Below are 21226 nucleotides of genomic sequence, written 5' to 3' on the forward strand. Positions count from 1 at the left end.
TAAAAATAATGAGTATCTTATTTCCTAGAAATTCAAAATATAAAATATAAATGAGATAATAAAAATCTTCCTGTAATTTTAATATAAATTTTCTTGTAAAGGCATGGGCATCCAGTTATGTTTAATCCCTTCCTCATCCTTATTCTATTCTAAAATGGAATTATAGCCACCAAAGGATAATAAAAAAAACAATAATTTATTTTTCTTTTTACAAATGATATTTTAAGGGCAGTTTCTGTTAGCAAAGTGTTCTGATCACATAGAATACATGGTCTCTATATTCTGTGAGCATCTTAAAGACGTACCTTCCTACCTTGAATAACCTACTACAGCCACTTTAAGGAAGATCTGACACTAGCAAATTTTTGTACAGACAGTACAATGTTAATGTGCATAAAAAATGTTGCCCATGAAAGTCAGTCCTCCGTTCTTGCCAAGTATGATAATAAACAATCTTCTCTGTCAGTGGGAGCAATGTGCATTTACGACCCTGATTTTAAAGGGACAGAGAAGAAAAATGGGATAAACAGAAGAAAAACAATCTTGACACTGCTTGTCTCAGAGGAAGAAAGTGGACTGTGTTGTATGGTAATTCTAAATAGCTCTTCATTCCCTCAACAAAAAACAAATATACCCATAAACAGGAGCTGTGAATTAGTCTTACTTCCAAGGAAAAATGCCATGATTACAGCACACATGTACTGTACTGAGGGGTTACAACTCATGGGAAAATGGAACGGAATCACAGTTCTACTTGGGAGACAGTGCCAAACAAACAATTCTGTTTGTGCCACGAAATCTACAAGAAAACCACTTGGGGTACTCTCTATGTTTACAACTTTAAGCTACTGTTTAAATGGATTGATAAAAAGTACTTATAAGCACACAGTACCCATTTTTATTTTCTTTCTAATGTATCTAAACAATAGAATCTTACTGAGAAGACCTCACCGCTGCATTAGGTTGCCCAGGGATGGATACTGGTGGGAACATTGGCCGAGGGTAAGATGGCCCAGCTGTGGCTTGAGGAGGCACAGATGCTGAGACAGTGGACGGAGGAGCTGCGGCTGGTCTGGACTCAGTAATCTTGCCCATCTGTTTCAGCTCAACTAATTTGAGTGCATCTCTGGAAATGAGAGGAAACTGGACAATCATGAAACAGGAAGGAATACAGACAGTCTTAGAAAACAGTGCTGAGGTGTGAAAGGAAGATAAACACTAAAAACAAACAAATACTACAAAATCTAAGCAAGCCTTTCCCTAAACCAGGAGTTCTCAACCTGCAGGATGCGACTCCTTTGACGTTGCATATCAGATATTTACATTACGATTCATAACAGTAGCAAAATTACAGTTATGAAATAGCAACAAAATTATTTTATGGTTGGGGGAGGTCACTACAACATGAGGGACTGTATTAAAGGGTCCCAGTGTTAGGAAGGTTGAGAACCGCTGGCCTAGATGGTCTTCTGATTCTTATTAGGTATCCAATGGGTAGTTATACATTTTCAAAACCCAATTAATAATTTGAATTTATAATAATTAGAACCAGTGGGCATATCTGAGATAATTATTTCCCCCCCAAACCCTCTTGCTTAACTTAGCATCTTATGGCAGCATAGTAAGTAGAATCTGTGACAGGTCTATCTATTTGATCCCAGAGTGTACATAACCCCTCAGTATTGTGTAAAGATAGTAATTTGTATTAAAAAGTAAACTTGTCTTTTATTGGAAAACAAGTGTCACTAGTTAGATGAGCAATGCAGTAATTAAAACATATTTTACTTTATGTTCATGAGATAACTGTCACATGGCATTCAGAAAGTGCCAAGTTCATAATGCCAACGGCTTTCATTAGAATACTTCCTAAATTAGTATCACTTAGAATGGAAAAACTAAGCTACTTACAGACCTGTCTTTTGGACTACTTTGTAAAACAAAGGTGCATTTGTTTACAAAGGGATATAATTAAGACTCTAAGATATGTGAAGTCCTCAGTTCAGTTTGCTAGGTTATAGTTAGCAGTCAACTTGACACAGCCTAGTCATCTGAGAAGGGAGTCTTAATTAAAGGACTGCCCAGGTCGGACTGGCCCGTGGGCATGTCTGGGGGGGGGGGGGGACTCTCTTGATTGTTAATTGATAAGAGGAGGGCCCAGCCGACTGTGGGTGGCCCCAGTCCCTGTGCAGGTGTTCTTGGAATATTTTAGATGAGAGCTCCAACTGACAAAGCAATTGAAATGCTACATCATTCTGGATTCCTAACACTGAAAGAGTGGGGGAGGAGGAGAAAGGTGAGCCCTCCAAGTGTCACATGTGTCGCTTATGTTATGCCACTCACATCAACCAGGTGGGCGAGGTACTACTCCTCATTTAGACACATGTGGACTCAAAACAGTTAAACTCAGTATCTAACTCAGTCTGTCTCAAGCACCCACTCATTCCAGGTGCTGGGAGAAAATGTCGTTAGACAAAACTCTTCCCACAAAGTTTTATTCTCCAGAGGAGTTATCCATCAGTCACATGAACAAACCATAGCAATGGTAACGCATCCTTAAGAAGGAATAAAGCAGAGTAATGAGACAGTGAGTGAGAAGACTGGTTATTTTGAAACAGAGAACTGGGGGAGGCCTGGGCAGATTGGACCTTTGCAGGATGGTGTAGGTGGGCAGGTTAAAGGACTGGGAGAAGGGTGTCTATGTGGCTTCCAAGATGAGCTTTTGAAGAGACGGAAGACCAGAATAGAAATGTAGTGAGCAAGGTGAAGAGGTAGGCAGCTGAGTACAGCCAGGCTTGGGAACACTTGGGTACGCCCAGGTTCAGAGAGAGCTACAAAGTCTGTGTGTGTCTTCTACCTCTCTAAAAGCAGTGGACATGCTATGCAAATGAAATAAAGTGAAAGCAGAGCTGTCTCCTAAGAACAGACTAGCGAGGTATTAATCCACAATGGGTAGACTGCTGGGATTGAACAAGGAATTAGGATATGCCTAATTCGGACAAGGGCCCTAACTCACCAGACACAGTCACAGAGGAATGGCTGGTGACAGAGTGGCAGAGGCAGTGAAGGGACAAGTGTCCCCAGGAGTGATTTGTGGACCTTTATGGCTTTTAACCAGTTTACTTCTACTTGGAAATCAATTTTTACCCATAATATTTATAACCCAATTTCAAATTGTGTCAAGGTCAATGACAGCTGACACAATTCCTGGAGACTGATGTCATGAGCCCAAGGACTAGATGAAAATGTAAGCACTGATATAAAATAGGACCCACTGACCCAGAACGATGCCTCCATGAAAGGAATTTCCTTTTCTAGAGCGCTTATAAGTTACAGTCCAACGTTATAGTCTGTATTATCCCCAAATAGCAGACACATTTTCTTACCCAGATTTTTACCTTTGTCAGCCATCAGATGAAAACAAACCCAAGGAGCTGGTAAAAATCTAACAGACCAGTACCTGACTCATCAATCTAAAAACGAGAGTGGGATGTTAACCTGACACAGCCCTATTTCCCGTGGGCATGACTGATTTATCAAGGAAGACATGATTTGGTTTTACTCTGAAGTAATTAAGATTACTGGGTAAAACAGTACTTGGTGAGGAATAAAAGTGAAGAGGAACCATTAATCATAAAAAAAAAATAAGTAGAAAATAATTCTGACCAGAGATTTGCAATAATTTTTTATTATTGATTTTACAATTATATAGCTCATGAAGTGTAAATATTAATTATTGTTTAGTAACAGCCAACAATTTAGTTTCTATAACGCAGAGATGATTTTAATGATTTCTGCCCATTAAAACAATTAATCAGATTCAACTGGAAGCATTCACTAGGCATTAAGAACGCTAAAACAGGAGAAAACAAATGAATTACTTCGGAAATTAGCTCAAGTAGAAGCTTTCCCACCCCTCAGAAGGTAGTTAACTCTGGTGCGTCATCAACTAATTTTAAAGACTGTTACTTAAAACCAGACAACTGCCAACACGCCAAGTTCTGATGCTGTGGTTGACATGAACAAAAACATTAAGTCCAATTCTGATCTAATAGTTAGACACACCAAAGATATTAAGGCAAAGACTAACACTGCTCACGAGCCTCTGACTGTAGCCTGGCACTTGTCTCGAAAGAGTCCTTACAGGCAGGCTGGTTGATGACTCCGTGCTTCTGCACAAACACATACCTGGAGAACTACCTCTGTTTTCACATGGAATTAAAAGCCAGCTCTGAGCCTCTGCTCTTCTCCACAGACACAATGGCTCTGAGGTGCTCCTTACTGGCCAGAACCGCTGCCATACCACTTGCCCTGCATTCTCAGCTAAGGAGGAGCAGACAGGAGATGGCACTCATCATTTCCAGAGCGTGTTGTTAGACATACTGGGGGAAGCTCAGGCCAAAGCCTGGAGCTTTACAACTGTTTCAGAAGAGAGCATTTCTTCTGAAATGAGACACTGGCGCAATGTCTCTCTCTAAACTCCACCTTAATGTCAAATAGCATACAGAAGCAAAAACCCTCCATAGTGCATGCCCTAAGGATCACTTTTTTTCATGAAATCTGTAAAGGTTCATCCTGAGAAGACTCAAGTTGACTTCCTTCTGGTAGAGAAGGCATAAAGGCTGGGGAAAGAACTGGGAAATGGTGGGAGAAAGAAGGCAAAAGCATTGTAAGCACAGCTCTTAACACTGTTCCCTTAGAGCATCAAGAAGCTAACTGTACTAACAGAGTTTACACCAGTTCTTGAAATCCTTGTGTATGCATTAAGCATAGTGGCACTCACACCTGGCATGCAGGAGAAAGGCTGTTCTTGTTCAAAGGCAGCCCAGTCTATGTAGTGAAACCCTGACTCAGGAAAATAAGAGCAGAAAGTCCCAGGTCTTTGTGCCCCTGCTGCCCTACCACGAAGCTGCTTTCCCAAAGGGCACCTAGTCACCAAGTTCAGGAACCTTTCCTCAGACCTACATTCCTTGACTTGTGCACCATTTCCCAATATCCCACCACAGATATTTAGTCTTCTAAAAGATGCTGCTGCTGCTGATCTGGATGACAAGCACCGCTTTATGATCTACTCAAACTATCTCCTTCATCTTCATCACAGGCTCTTGATCCCTGGAAGGCTTCTCAGTGCTGACAATAAGCTTAGACATCAGGCACTCTGCTAAGGCAAACGCTTCTTCAAAGCCCTTATTCAATCTACTTCTGGAGCCAGGATTTCCACTACCCAGACCAGGATCCCAGATGCACACTCTAGATGGCTCCTGCATGACTTCCAACCACGTTAAGGGCAGTATTCATTATCTCCTGCCTATATTACTTGATGAGCCTTACCTTAACTGATCCCATTGCCTCAGAGGCCCTTATCTGTTGCAATTTATACTGCACGAACTTGCCATGCTGAGCCTTCTCAGGTTATAGCTATAATTATTTTGCATTTTTTCAAATCTTCAGTGGTTAATGAATTAAACAGACCCTTTATCCTATCCCTCAGATAACAGAGCAGGAAAACGTCTTATTATGAAAATTATTGTTTTTTCCATTTTTGCAGAGTTCTACTAAGGTACAGACTGGTAGGTGACTAACAAAATTAAGATATAAACTAGTGAAAAACAGACCAGCTTCCCGGGCCAGAACCACCATTTATTTCTATTCGTTCTACCTAAATTTATAAAAATTCTAGCCAACATCATCATTTCCAATCAATATTAGCTAAGCCTAGAATAAACACACTTCTAAAAACATGAATTCAGTCTCAAATATTCAGGGACTGCCACCAACAAAGGTGCACACATCTGTAGAGAAAGGCTCATCTGTATTAACAGACTCTTAATAGACAGTTTTAAACAAAGATGCACCAATTTCTTGAATAGGAAGTCGTCCACATAAAGAGGTCAGTTCTTACTAAGCTAATTCAACACATTTCATAAATGACCATGTTCTCCTCCATCTGAAGAACCCTAAGAGCTGCTTTACATTCACAAAGAGGATATACCAATAAAGCTACTTTGTCGAAAAAAAATGAACAAGGGAAATCTGATATGTCTATCAGATTTTAAAGTATACGACAAAACATTTATAATTAAAATGGTATTAACTCACAGACAGATCAATGAAAGAGAAAAGGAAATCCCCAAAGAGAAATAACTGCAGATGGAGACAGCTCTGGAAAAAGTAAATAGTCTGAGGGGCTAGGAATTAAACTATTTTAAAAGTCTACTTCCAGCCGGGCGCTGGTGGCGCACGCCTTTAATCCCAGCACTCGGGAGGCAGAGCCAGGCGGATCTCTGTGAGTTCGAGGCCAGCCTGGACTACCAAGTGAGTTCCAGGAAAGGCGCAAAGCTACACAGAGAAACCCTGTCTCGAAAAACCAAAAAAAAAAAAAAAATAAAAAAAAAAATAAAAAAAAAAAATAAATTAAAAGTCTACTTCCATATCCAGGCAATGGAAATGTGATTGGCGATTTTATGCCACTTGCAGGATGTTTCTCTGCTCTGAGCTCTCGTTTTCTGCATTATCACCAGTTCTAAGGATGTGGCTTAGTTACTAAATTAGACCTATTTCTTAATAATGGTGCAATTATTCAGAAAACAATCTTTGCATAGACTATAATTTACACTAACAAAAGGAATTAAAACCACGAAAGAACAGTGTACCTTGTTTTAAATTTCAACACAGAATAAGCTCTTTAAAAATCTTTTCAGAAAAGGCAAGTGAAGGGACTGAGGACGCACAAGCACACACATACTCTTTAGTGAAGATCCCTCGAGGGCCTGTGGCTGTGCCCTGGCTGGCATCCAATGAATATTTTTCCAGAATGTTGCGGGCAGCTGGACTTAAGCGGAATCTAAGAATGAAAAAAAATGAAGATGAATGAAACTAATTAACACTTATATTGATTCAAAGAGATCCAAATGTCAACAGTTTTGCTGATAATTAGGAAAGTGAAATCTTAACCCTGAAGCTCATAGCTGGTCAGTCACAGTCACATAAATTACATCAATCTATTTTATTGTCAAGATACTTTAAGAAAGCAGAAAGGAGTTACCAATTCTAAATAATCTTTAAATAAGGGTAAATGTTCACTAGGATAAAGAACATCCAATTTGACTGATTACATGTCATATGACTCTGCATCACAGATACCAATAGGGAACCAACCCATGGTGCTCCTTCCTACACTTAGCACAGTACAACTATAAGCTAACTTTCTACTCCAAGCACTTTCCGTATATAATGGAGTAGCTTTGAGAGCACGTACATTGCTGTGCAGCCACCAAGGCCATCTATCACTGGATTCTCTCCTCTTCCCAAATGCCAACTCTGCACCCACTCAACAGTAACTCTTCATCCTCTGGCCCCGGCAACCACTGTTCTACTGTCCCTCCCAATGGAGTCTTTAGGAATGGAAATGGAAAAATACAGTGTTTGTGCTTTTGTGGCTGGTTTGTTTAATGACTTAATCTGTGTACTAGTTAGTATGTATCAGATTATCATTCCTTTCCAGGCTAAATGTTTGTCCATATACATAGCATTTTAGAAGTATGAGTTGTTTCTACTACTGTGAGGAATACATGAACACAGATTCAAGAACACTGAATCTCTGCTTTTGATTCTTCTGTATACAGATCCCAGAGTATTAGACGTTGCTGGATGACAGAGAAATCCTACTTGTGATTTTTCTGAGGACTTGCCATGCCGTTTTTTCATGGCAACCTTTTGACTTTACATTCTCACTCGCCTATGTTCAAGGGCTCTTGTTTCTCCACATGCACTTGCTATACTCTGGGGCTTCTGAAAGCAGATATCTCGAGGGGTGTGCAGTGGTGCCACATAATGGTAGAGTCCATTTTCATGTGTCTACCAGCCACCTCACCAATGGAAGAAGTAGCTCTAAGCCCTTCTCCCGCTTCTAATTAGACTGTTCTGCTATTACTGCATTGTACCTTTGATGTATGTCTTCAAGTTCTTAGTATAAACATGAACACTCCAGCAGAAAACGCCACTGATTTTTACAGACAAAGAACTGAGGTACACACGGTCCTATAGCTGATAAGTGTAGACTCTCCTTTAAGCAAAGTAGCTACTGTAAATGTCTATGTACTCAGACAAAGAAGTAAAACAAGCTGGGTCAGATGGCTTAAAAGGAGCAAATAGAGGGGGGCAACTGTGATGCTCCCTAGGATTGTGGAGAAATAGACCCAGGTGAAAGGGTCTTATGCTACCAAGTCTTTATTAGTTTTTTCAAGACACTGAAATTTAAGATCATTTTCTGTAAAACAAAACTGATTGACTGCAAAGCAATTTTGAAAAGCTACCGTGTGGTCAATATTGTGTACTTCCATGGGTCAGGTGGTTTCGACAGGTCATGGCAGATTCTTGGCTAATGTCTAATCATGGCTAGTCTTAGCAAGACAGAGCACACACACAGTGTTATCTCTGCAATGGAGAGAAGACCAGGAAGCACAACACAGGTGACACGGCTCTGACTGTCACAAGTCAGAGAGTTGAAAAGACAGGGAGGCCAGGCATGGAAATCAGAACACTCTGTGGTAAAAGGAACTAAAAAATCCTTACTGATTACCCAGATCCGATCATTGTACACAGTACTCTTTGATCAAATTATCACAGTTCTCACAGTATGCTTTGTCAACAGTAATATTGGAGCTGGTGCATGAGCACCTGAGTTTAGATCCCCAGTACCCACATCAAAGCCGGGTGTAGAGGTGCGGATCTGCAACTCTGGCACTGGTGAGGCGGAGACAATGTTCACAAGCACCTGTACTATCACAGAATGGTTGGGGAAAACGGATCCCTGTCAGAATCTCAAATACGGAACTGTTTGAACAGGAACACATGTTAAAATGACAATCCCATCTTGTATCAATTGTACTCTGGAGACTAGAATTCACATTTTAGTAATTAGAATTCTGTGAATGGGAACACAAAAATGAAGCTTGGTCTCATGAGTGTCATTCTGCAATTTTAGAACTTAATTCAGGTTCAATTAGGATACAGACGATTTTATTCAACACTAGGCAAGCAAGGCTTTTAGAGGGCCCAAACAAAACAGGTATTCACTAACATTTATTGAATGAAGAAGGATGTAAAATAATCAGTTACATTTCATTGTCCTAAGAGAAAAAGTGAAAGGCCAGCAAATCCCAATGAAAATGCTTTGAACAGGATACTGACTTCAAACCCCAAAACAATCATAACTTTTTTTTACATTACAACAATCATGTTTTATTGAACATACATGTTCAAATAAACACACTCACCGTGCTGTCCCTACTGTGTGCTCCTTCCTAGCAGGGCTCGAAATCTGTGGTTGTGGAGAGGGCTGAGGAGGCACTGCTGGCTTGGAAACTGGAGGTGGAGCACCGATGTCTTTGGGAATTTCCACAAGTTTCCAATCTTCTCCTTCTTCAACCATCAAGCCAATGAGTGAACCCAGCTTTATATTTTTAGCTCCTTCTTCAACCTGTATTTTTTTTTTTAAATTATGGTCGGAAATGGAAAGATCCAGGATCACACAAAGTCACTAATTCTACACTTGCAAGAAAGACCAGAACAAGATGGGGTTCCTCTTCCAACTGCTACCTTCTGCCTCCTGCACCCCGCTCACTCCTCCTCCTCTTCCAAGTACTAATGCTGCCTTTAGAAATGAGCAAGACCCAGAATAGCTCCCTCTGCTGGCAGCCTTCAAAACCAGAGCTTCTCCTCACTTCATGTCTATTCATTACCATCCTTGAGGCTGTGGTTACAGATGTCAATTATCTCCAGTAGTTTCTACAACGCTTTCAGAATTTTAAGAGCTCATAAGGGGTTAACTTAAACAAATTAGTCCTATCTACTAGGATATAATTTTAAGTAAAATTTTCTCAGTAAATTTAGTCTGTGGGGAGAAAATATCCTATTATGCAGATAAAGATAGTTAACAATTGTGGTTAATTTAAGGATAGTTTATATCTTTCCCTATTACTTATGTCTTTCTTGGAATATCGACTTAAAAACCCAGAAAATATCTCATGAGCTTTTCATAAGTGCATCAGTGATATAGTGGTGTCCTAACTAATGAGCTAATATTCAGATAGTATCTGTCAACTAAAAATCTAAATAAGATAAAGATGTTTTAAAGACAAAAATACTTTAAACATGTCAACAACAATTTATTTAGTAAAAGATGACACTATTGACTAGTTTTGGTAGTGGGAGACAATGCTCTATTCCTTTAAGATTTCCTCTTCTTCCCTCTCAACTACTAATGTTCATTACAGATCGGTTTCATGAATAGTATGACAGGCTGGAAGACGTTCACTGATGTAACAATTACCATCAAAAGCATGACTTGTGGAATGTGTGACATTTCAAAGTAACACTAATTTTGATGTTTATTAGTAAGTACACTATCCTTAAATTTAAAATAAGTATAAATTCTGTGAGCTAGGAAGCTTTACAAGCTTAGTAATTACCAGTGGAGAAAATGGGAACAAAGGTTTAGCTAAGACTTTCATATATGTATAAGATTGGAGCAAAAAAACCAAATAAATAAAGAGGTATTTATAAGCTTTGGAAAATACTAAAAAAAATTATTTTAAACTTAGTTGCTTAGCTGTTTGTCATACACCAAAACATGTTATTTCCATTGACTATTAATTTCCTTTAGCACTTTTTATTTTTATAGATTTATTTACACTAGTTTATGAGTTTTGCCTACATGTATGTCTTCCTGGTGCCTATGGAAGTCAGTTTCAGATTCAGGATGTTGTTCAAGTCACCCTTCAGAAATCTACTTAGATTTTCAAAGTGAAAGCTTTCCCCAAAACTGTTCTGCATTTGAATCTTGGCTTTTTTTTTTTGTTTTTTTTTTTGGGGGGGGGGGGTTCTTTGGAAGGGGGTTTGGTTTTTTTGTTTGTTTGTTCTGTTTCACTTACTACAAAGCATCCACGTTAATTATTCCACACACACCCCGCGACAATGACAACACTTTCACCATCAGTTAGTAACCAACTACATCAAAATACCAAACAAAACTTAGAGTACTCACACTTTTTCCTCACTTAAAAAAATGACACAATGAAGCATATAATGGAAAAGGACAGATCATATACCACCCTACAGCCTGACTAATAGAAGTTAAAGAGTGGTCATAATAGTTCTACTTAATGTCATTAAAATCTTGAAATGAATTTAAGACATTGCCTATTCCCTTCACACATGCTAGTTTGGTGCAGACATTTGCTTCTGCTGTATTTAGCAAACAGTCAGAGCTTGTTCAGACACAGTAACAGAAGCATAAACATCGTCTGCAAAACTGCACTTAGAAACCTATCAGGCCTTCCCTCCTTCCCCTCTCCTAGCTTGTTGCTCCAGCAAAACACTCAAGTCTGAGGACAATAAGCATCCAAGATGTCCTTACTGTCTTACTCAATCAAAACCCTTCACTGCTCTTATGCCAATGTGCTTTAATACTAAATGAAGTATTTTCACTCTCTGTTCTACTCACAGCTGGTAAAAAGATCCTGAATCTTGAGTCTGTTCGGGTCAACTGTCTTACCTCCCTTGTGTATAGATAGCTTCCTGGGTTTCAACACTGGCTTTGCTACAATAGCTAGTACTAACTGGCTATGTGAGCACAGTAATGATTATTTCACCATGCCTGTTTCTTGATCTGTCAAGTGAAGACAGCAGCAGTAGCTATGGCACAGATTTGTTTGTTAGGAGGGATAAAGAAGTTCAGATATAAAGGATTTAGAACAGTGCCCGACATTTCACAAAAACAGTAAAAGTATAATTATAATTTCTGTGTTTACCTTCAAGTTATTAATTTTTAAAACAAATATACTCAACAAGGATCAATATTAAACTACAAAGTACATTTGGTAAGGATGAAATCATGCCTAATAAGTCAGCACATATTCAGGACTGTAATAAGAGACAAATTGCCTCCTGATAATATTTAATAGAGGATGAATTGCACCCCTCAGCCTAGCTAGCTCCTACAGGATTTTTTTTTTTTTTTAAACCAGAGATGCTCCCGTAAGCTGACACTAAGTATGGTAAATATGCTAAACCCAGCTCGGGTAGGCTTACTAGCAGACTCAAAGGGCAGGATGCTGAGATGTAGACAAAGTGTCTACAACAGGACTCCCAGCTGAAAGGGTGTCTGAGAGTCCACTTCATCAAAGACACTAGTAAAGGCAGGTGTGGTGACACACACGTAACCCAGCATTCCAGAGGTGGGCGCAGGAGAATCTGGAGATCAAGAGATACTCAGCTACACAGGGAATCAGAGGGCAACCTGAGCTACTTAGACCCACTGTCCCTTATGAAACACAAATACAACAAAAGCTAACAATAAATGCTATCTTTTTAATTTTGGCATTAGAAAATAACCAGCGCACTAAGTAATTATTTAAATATTTTTATTCTCTTAAAATTGAACTGATTACTGAAGTTCAAACAGCAGCTAGTGCAGAGGAGTTGAGTCTCATTACCGATATATTAATTCAGGTCTCTACACAGTTTTAAATAGCTCTTACTTTTCAGTATTACCTTCTTAGTTTACATGCACACTGAACTTCAACTTAAAAGGAAGCAATATAAGAAGTATGAAAGGGTAAGCAAAACACATCAATGACAGTTACAATGCAGAAAATGACAGCTACAATGTAGAAGAGACACTAAGTCCAAGTAAATAGTTGCCTGCCTTCCCAGGGCCGGACAAGGTTCTATTGATGCGTCCAATGCATCTGACAATCCAGGAAGTAAATTAGTATTCCAATAAACAGATCAGGAACCTGAGGTCCAAGGTTACAACTTGCTCAGGATGCCACAGCTAGGATTTAAATGAACTGACCACAGACAGCATGACTTAGATCAGCACCATGTCCATTAGTTAAATCACAACCTTCTGCTCAATGCTGCTGCCTTTCATCTCAAGTTGGTGCAGTATCTATACAGTGGACATAACTGACTTACTTTTTAACTCATGAAGAACACCCTCAAAATGCATCACTTACCAATTTCAATATGAAAAAGATTAGAACTGAGAGCAGCCTCCATTTGGTAGATTAATTTTCTCTGAGCTTTGAGAGAGCACTTTCATAAATATAAATATCATGGTCTACAGGGATTAACTCAAGGTTATACAGGTTCAAATTCTAAGCATAAGCCTTCAAATTCTAATATGTATCTATGGAGGCAATTGTGGGCAATTTAATGAAAGCAAGGGGTAAAATTACAAAGCTGAACTGAAAAATTCAGTCTTAGAAAATAGCAATGCCGTGGCTTTAGAGAAACAGTTGGCACTGTAGAATAGAATAGTGCTGTAACTGTTCAGTTCTTTTTAATATCCAGATATGCAAGTCTTTTCTTAAGTGCTTTACTATTCATGGAACTTTGTGTTAAGACAGGGTTTCATAGAGCCCACCTAGCATGGCGTCTAACAAGCTATGTAGGTAGCTGTGACCTTGAATGTCTGATCCTCCTGTCTGCACCACCGCAGCTGCTGGTGGTGTTGCTCCCTCCAGCCCACAAGGTATTTAATGTGCGCGCGCGCGCACGCGCACACACACACACACACACACACACACACACACACACACACACACACATCTCAAATAAAGATCCACTGCTATGGAAAATTATCAGTGAATCAGTGAGACGGCTGAGTGGAGACACAACTAAGCTTGTGCTCTAAGTTCGATCCCCAGAACCCACGTGGCAGATGGAGAGACCCGACTTTCACAAGTTGTCCTCTGACTGCCACACGAGCATCAAAGCAAGTGCTCATGCGTGAACACATACAAGTATACACACAGAACACATATTTTTTATTTCAAAAAGTTAGAAAGTTTAATTATATATTGGATTATATACATATATGTAATATTTGCCATAGAAAACTAAACACTGTGAAAGCAGGATCAGAGAACTTCTAATAAACCCTCTCAATATGTAATTCTAAGCCCAATCTGCTGAATACTAAATGAAGACTAAGCTAACAAACTGATTCTACCTGTATAATAATTAAAAATTTCTGCACAACTTTCTTTGATTCAAAGGAAATTTAAAAGCCCTTGTACTAAATGAAATAAATTGGAACTAGACCACAGAATTATTCACACCAACAGTATTTATTCTTAATGAACTATTAGGGGCATTTAAGCATCTTCTGGTTCTAATTAAAATATAATAAATATTCTACATTTCAATGGAATTTGGATACAAAAACTATAACACTGCTTACAAAGATAAAATTGTGTGACAGGAGAACACAATCCCAGTGACCAAGGAATTACATTACCAAGAGTGAACAAGTTATACTTTGTAATTGTCCCCAAACTGTGTATCCTACTACACTACTGCTGTCGTGGTAACAGTTGCAGGATGTATTTAACAGCACCCCGTCTTTAATAAGCTCAACGATTTAACCACCTGACTCTGAAAATAAAAACCTGTTGCACATCTTCCTAGCAAATCATTTTATTACGTTTCCTAACATGAGGATTATTGCACAATGAAAAGCAAAGACAGAGCTCTTGCTTGGCCAGAGAAGGATGGAAGGAAAATAGGACTAGAAATACCACCTTAGTGGCTTCTGCTCCCGTTTGCCTGGTAAAACTGCATGCCGGCCGCAGTATATGCTTCCTCTTTCCATTACTCAGAAAGCATTACGATAATACTAAAGTCACAGAGGCCTAAAATCTATATTCATTCTTTCCTCTAGTGGGAAAACAGCAGTCACTAAAACAGCCATCAACTGTATCCATTTCTCACCTCTTTTCAGGGCATTAGAACCGGAAGGACGGACACCACTGACCCGCTGGAATGGCTAGCAATTTGAAATGCATTACTGAGCAGTTAGTGGAAAATGCTATTATTGTGGGAGACTTACACAGCCCAACAATCCAGAGTTGCTGCCAAGAACAGGCTGCCAAAGGCACAGACAAGAAAATGTAGTTGAGTTTGAGGCATATGGTAAATCAAGCAATCTTTTTCTTTTGCAAAATACCATAAAATTACTAAGCCAACTACTTTTGGTATGGATTTTTCCAGTTAAAAAGACAGAAAAAATTTACCCTTCAACTCACATTTCCTTCCAGTGCATTAACTGTTGTTCATCCGTGTGTTTTAACTGGGCTGCTGATAACATACATGGCAAGAAATGGATGTTGGAAATACTACAGTGTTAAGAATAAAACATCAAAGGCTAGAAAAACTAAACACCAACAAGATCATTTTATAGTAGGAAACACAAGTGACAGAAAGAAGGTCTATACCAAACTAGAGTATAAAATCCTAAAGTACTGTGTATGTGGACAGACTAGACAAAAGCAGGGTTAGACCTAAGCGTCACCTAGAGACAAGCCAGGGTCTCAGATCCAAACACCCCTTCACAAAGGACAGCCAACAGAGGGGCAGCTTGCTTGTGCAATTCAAGTGGTAGAAAAAATCAACCAATCCGACATGGGACTAACGGTTACCAAGAGCCAAGTAAACAGTGGCAGCATTACTGGATTCTGTAGTGAACACTGGCGTATTTTCCTACTTAATCTTCCTCACTACTACATGACTCAGATCGTCTCCACATTCTAAAAGAAAGACACCAACAAAATGAATTTGCTGCTCATTACACGTCATGTAGAACCAGCAGCACCTTTCAATTACTATCAACTTGGCAGTGACTGTGGCCCACAGTCTCAGCGCTACAGCAACACCACTGTCTGCTCTAGGGACAGTGCGCCGCCGATGGGCTCTACAGTGAGCACGTGGCGCAGCCCAACAGCCACGCTTTACCCCCACACAGCTTTGAGCCAATCACGTTACCTGCTTTTGTATAAATGGTCTAAAATTCTAGCCTAAAAGCATCATACACATGACAAAATAAAAAAAAACAAAAACAAAATAACAAAAAATGAAAACAAAAAACCACACAAAACTAGGGGGAAAAGGCAATTACTACTAAGTTTTGGCACTAAAACAAGCAAATGCGAATTAAAGATGTATCACACAGTAGATAAGAGGACAAACAGGAGGGACTTTTTAAAAGGGTTACATAAAGAAAGATCACGTCTTACCACTATTTTGGCTAGGATGCCATCGTCACTTGCATCTAATGTGACCACAGCCTTGTCCGTCTCAATTTCACATAAGGAGTCTCCGGCACTCACAGCTTCACCTAAAAAACAAGACTAGGTTTGTTCTGCTGCTCTGCTTTTTGAAAAAATTTTTAAATTACATTTTATTTATCATTTATTATTTGGGGGATGTGTGTGTGTGTGTGTGTGTGTGTGTGTGTGTGTGTGTGTGTGTGTGTGTGAGCATGCAATCCATGGCTCCTGTGTGGAAGTCAGAAGATAACTTGTGGGAGTTGGTACTCTCTTTCAATCATGGACCAAACTCTGGTCATCAGGCTCGGAGGCAAGTGCCTTAACCTGCCGAGTCATCTCACCAGCTCTGTTTTGTTCTTTTACATATGAAAATTACTATGAACATGTGTACAACATGAATTGATAACAAAGTGTTCTGTATTATAGAAACACAAGTAGTTCTCAGTGTGTGTTTGTACATGCCTGCGGATGTCTTATGTCTTCTAAAAACTCTATAATATCTGCTATAATAAAAATGACTAAAGATAGACCAAATATTAAAAATGAATTCATACTTATAGAGATAATAAGAGAAGCATTTTTTCTCTGGGGTAGATAAAGGTTCCATGTCTCTCTATTTTTATTTTTGTTTTTTGAAATGAAGTCTCATGTAATCCATCCTAAGCTTGAGTAGACAAGGATAAGCCTTGGATTCCTGATCCTTCCGCCTCTCAGGTGCCCTTCTTTTTTTTAAAGCACAATTTGACTATTCCATTAAGAGAGAAGTGTTATCATTTATAACAGCTTTTGGTTAACACTGTAGGGCAAATTCAGAAACCCTGACAGCACTACCCAGCACAAGTGAATAAAGCATAAGAAGCATAAACAGAAAATAAAATACATCAGTGAAGCCAACTAAGACCATTTCTATGCAACAGAAACGAAATGAAACTCAAAAGGTGGCCAGGAGCCACCACTGCGGACTGGCAGGTTTCTGGGCTGAGAAGCAGGGAAGAGATGCTGTGGGGCGACAGAATGACCAGTCAAGGCTTGCTGACAGACTATGGCTTCTTCAGGAGCTGAAGGTTAGGAAATGGGAGGGCTGAAACATCTCTCAACACCATGAGCTGTGGAAAGCTACCCCTGAAGACAAAACATGAACAAATCCAGGGCAGGGAACAGGCAGGAGGGAAGACATGGGAACAACAAAAAAACTGTCCACTCAAAAGCAAATCACAAACCAAGGTCCTAAAACACATTAAGAAACCTAATGTTATGAAAACAAAATACACAATAAATAATTGGAACAGAAACTGAATTTTAGAAAAGCTACTGTAGCAAATATTTCCAAATAAATATTTTGAGATAAAATAGCCATTGTAAACACAAGGAATTTTTTAAAAATTACAGAAATGAAACAAAACAGTGTCAAGAAAAAAACCAATTAAAAACTGTGGGAAGAAGTGGAGCCACTGAACTAAGGCACTGATGAGACCCAGCAAAAGCATGGTAATGAAGGAGGCTCCGAATGCACTGAGACCAGCAGACAGAACTGAAGGAGGAGGAAGCAGGTGAGTGACAGCCTGAGGACGGTGTTCTCTCACGAGTTTCGGGGACAGTGGCTAGAGGGACAGCTGAGAACAGCTGTGACGAGACCACTGCGAGATGTATGTTCCCAACACTAGACAGGTGTCAGCATGCGGAATCGGAACGGCTGCGCTGACTAGAACGGGCACATAAAGGGGTCTTGTGGCTTGGACGGAGGCTCCGCACAAGGGAATATGTATGCATAAAAATTAAATGGGCTTCAATATTATACATGCTTTACTTTGATGAAAAATTCAGCAGGGAGCAAGATTATTAGATTGTATAAACATGAATCCACATTTGATAACCAGAGAGACTGCACACTGTGAACAATAGAAAAAACATTTTAAAAAGCTATCAGAGGAAAAAACAGATTACCTCAATGGAATGACAGACTGAGAGCACACTTCAGCAGCTGCAAGAGTCAGAGGACAACGAAGTAACATTCACGTTGAAGAAAAAAATTGTCTGGAATCTCAGACGCAGCCAAACCATAAGTTAAGAATGAACTGTAAAGTATTTTTAGGTACAAAAGTGTAGGAAAATTTACTAATAGCAATTACTTTAAAGAGCTCTTATAAAATGTAGGTCAAGAAAAGCAGTCACAAACAGGGCAGACGGACATGAACAGGACAGATGGACACAAGAAACAAGCTACCACCGGAGGCGTTAATACTCATTTCCTAGTCAAAATGTAGTGCTTGAGGATTTTAAAACGTGAAAACAAACTCCAAAAGATAACAGGATAGGTGAGGGGAAGGTTTAGTGAGTGCTAACTGTGCTCACAACTTCGGTACAGTTAGAAGAAAACTAAACTGAATTAACTCTAGATTCAATTGGCAAAATTTAGGGATTTAAAAATACAAATAAAATCTATAACATTCAAAACTCAGGAAAAACAGAAAACAACAAAATGACTGTCTAGTAGAAATTGGACATATAAGAAATAAAGAGAACAAAAACAGAAATGTCTACAAAATTACAGAAATTAGCCCAGTATATGAGTAATCACAATAAGTATAATGAATTAAAACCATCTGTTATGAGCAGATTATCAAAATGAACACAAAACTAAAATCTTTGCAAATGTGGCTTATAAGACACAGACCCAAACCAAAGCTGAATGAAAATACAGGGACAGAAAAATATGAGATATATAAACATACCTACTCACACATAGTCCCCAGCTGTATGCAGCAGAGATATAACTGGCCAACACAGAGGAGAATAGAAAAGAAAAACCTAAAGCATTAATAAACATGCCATGAAAATTCAATGTACGGAAACTTAACTGTATACGAGAATGAACAACCAGACGTTTTTACCTCAGTTACAGATGCTCAGGACTACCAATAGTAAGTATTTTAATGAAGTAAACTTAGCTGTTAGATGGTATCTACTGAACACCTAAAAGGTCCCTACCTCGTCTAGCTCCAATGGGAAGCTTCTGGTCAACAAATATTTACTGAAAAACGTGTTTGTCCACTGAGGATGCTGTAGTGGAAAATGAGCAGGTTGGTTGGTTTGTTTGAACTTCTGGCCTCAAGAAGCTCCCTGTACACCTAGCGAAAAGTCAACTGGAGAAGGCGGCAGGGCAGGAAGTCAGAATGCTCTGGGACTAGTCAGGAGTGTCATCTAACTCAGTTTCTGGAAGGGAAGAGAAGCTTCCTAGATTAAGAGGACAGCTCCTCAGCCTGAAGGAGTCTGAAAGAGTGATCAGGGGGAAGGGGCAGCGAGCCAGGCAAAGGTGCACACTCAGAGCCCTGGGGGAGAGCACGGCACCCCAGGCACCCCAGGCACCCGGCAAACAGAACAAGGGGGCATGTGGAGACCAGACTGGAGGAAGACAGGAGCAGCCCAAAGAGCAGTGTATGGCAGCAGGGAGAGCAGTGTCCCCACCTCCCCCGTGCGCATCTCTCTCTTCTTAATCACAGATGCTTTAAAAGTCAGAGATGCTCTACTTCCGTGGGTCCCCACCCCAGTGTTTCTGTTGGAGCAATGGGAGAAGTGCCTAGAGCAGGCAATTTTTCAAATGTTTCCTGGATGCACAGACAATAAACTCTGGCCATAAAGAAAAACAAGATAATGTTGTACTAGTTTTCACTCTCATTTAAACACCAACAACTTTTAAAGAACCATGCACAAATTTACTTTGGCATGTAAGTTTCTCAGTCATCAGCTGATTCACTTCTGCTGTTTCTGAATTTCTTTGCTAACTTGAAAAGAATCACAAACTGCCTCAGAAAATGCTTCACTACTGCTGATACTTTCTCCTAGTTACTAGTCAAATGCTTCTTCATAATAGAATTTATTTTGTGTTTTCTACCCCATCTCATTCCCCAAGTCTCAGGCCAGTGCTCCCCCACTTAACTTTAGACCAAAATAGTTTAAGGAAAGCACTGCAGTCACTTCCAAAATCATTGGTTCCTCATATGGAAAATATTAAATAGTCCTTTACATTTACTTGTTTATAACATTTGATTTGCAGCAAGTCTGTAACATCTGAAAAAGACATTCCTTTCTTTCTTTTTAAAGCCACACCTCTCTCTATTAACATAACAGACTGTCAGCAACACAAGCGCTGAGAGAGTTGAGGGAGCATGTGATCAACAGAGCAGGACATAGAAAAACCAGTCAGTTGTTGAACCACAGAGGAGTTTAAAACAGAATGATTACATGAGGAAACACTGCCTGTAATGATCACGAGCCTGAAACTCTAGTAACAGTCACTGTGTGTGCATGCAGGACATTTGAGACTGAGTAATGAGTCCCAAAGATCCAAACCCAGGGCTCCAGTCTGATCAGCATCGCGCTGCCTGCCACAGTAATAACGAGGAGCCTCTGCCATCCCAGACACAAATCATCTCCACAAGTTACTTATCTCTTCAACTTTCAAGAAGATTTTTGAATGTGTAGCTATTGGGGGAAAAAAAAATCATGGACCCAGAAGTTTAATGTTAACACTTCACATACACCTTTAAATAACATTTTGCAACATTTCCTATTAAAAATAAAGTTGCAGATATAGTTCTAGCTAATAAGCCATTAATAATCAAGAAGCAGCCTCCCTCCTTATTCCATAGTCTGTCATTTAAACGTATCATTCAGCAAACATTCATGTATAGGGCACACACACAAGAATGGAAGGCACTAAGAAAGCATTGGCTACAACAAAGGGTCCAGTTCCACCCGGCAGTTTATGTCCTAGTGGTCACTCTTGGCTGAGGCTCACAGGCGGGTTCTCAGCACCACATGGCTGGCTGCAGAAGATGGCAGCTCCTCTGCTTCCTGTACATCTCCCGGTCCATGTCCGTGTTGGAGGTGGAGCGGGCCCGGAACGAGAGTGCGGGCCCCAGGAGGGGCCAAGAGCAGAGGCCCGCCCGGGAGCCGCTCCCCGGCACCGAAGCCAGCAGGCATCATCCTGGTCCTTTGTCCGGATGGGTAGCTGACAGAACTGAGGATGAGGTCCACAGAGACGTCCCTCTCTCTTAAATATGTCATAAACACAGTTAACGGTGATGTTTATTTTATTAACAAGCACAATCCCC

The 21226-nt window shown here is 39.8% G+C and overlaps 1 protein-coding gene across 1 annotated transcript in view; it reads right to left on the minus strand.

Annotated features, from left to right (window-relative positions):
• Positions 1-21226, minus strand: part of Pdhx (pyruvate dehydrogenase complex component X) — a 68763-nt gene that overhangs the window by 17137 nt on the left and 30400 nt on the right. The window contains exons 3-6 of the mRNA XM_052726052.1: positions 16080-16180; positions 9276-9478; positions 6743-6841; positions 952-1126 (exon numbers count right to left, since the gene is read on the minus strand). Of these exons, the coding sequence (XP_052582012.1) occupies positions 952-1126; positions 6743-6841; positions 9276-9478; positions 16080-16180 (578 nt within the window). The remainder of the gene's footprint in view (positions 1-951; positions 1127-6742; positions 6842-9275; positions 9479-16079; positions 16181-21226) is intronic.

This window comes from Peromyscus californicus, unplaced genomic scaffold, assembly GCF_007827085.1.
Source record: "Peromyscus californicus insignis strain IS unplaced genomic scaffold, ASM782708v3 Scaffold_7__1_contigs__length_154581171, whole genome shotgun sequence".
Lineage (NCBI taxonomy): Eukaryota > Metazoa > Chordata > Mammalia > Rodentia > Cricetidae > Peromyscus > Peromyscus californicus.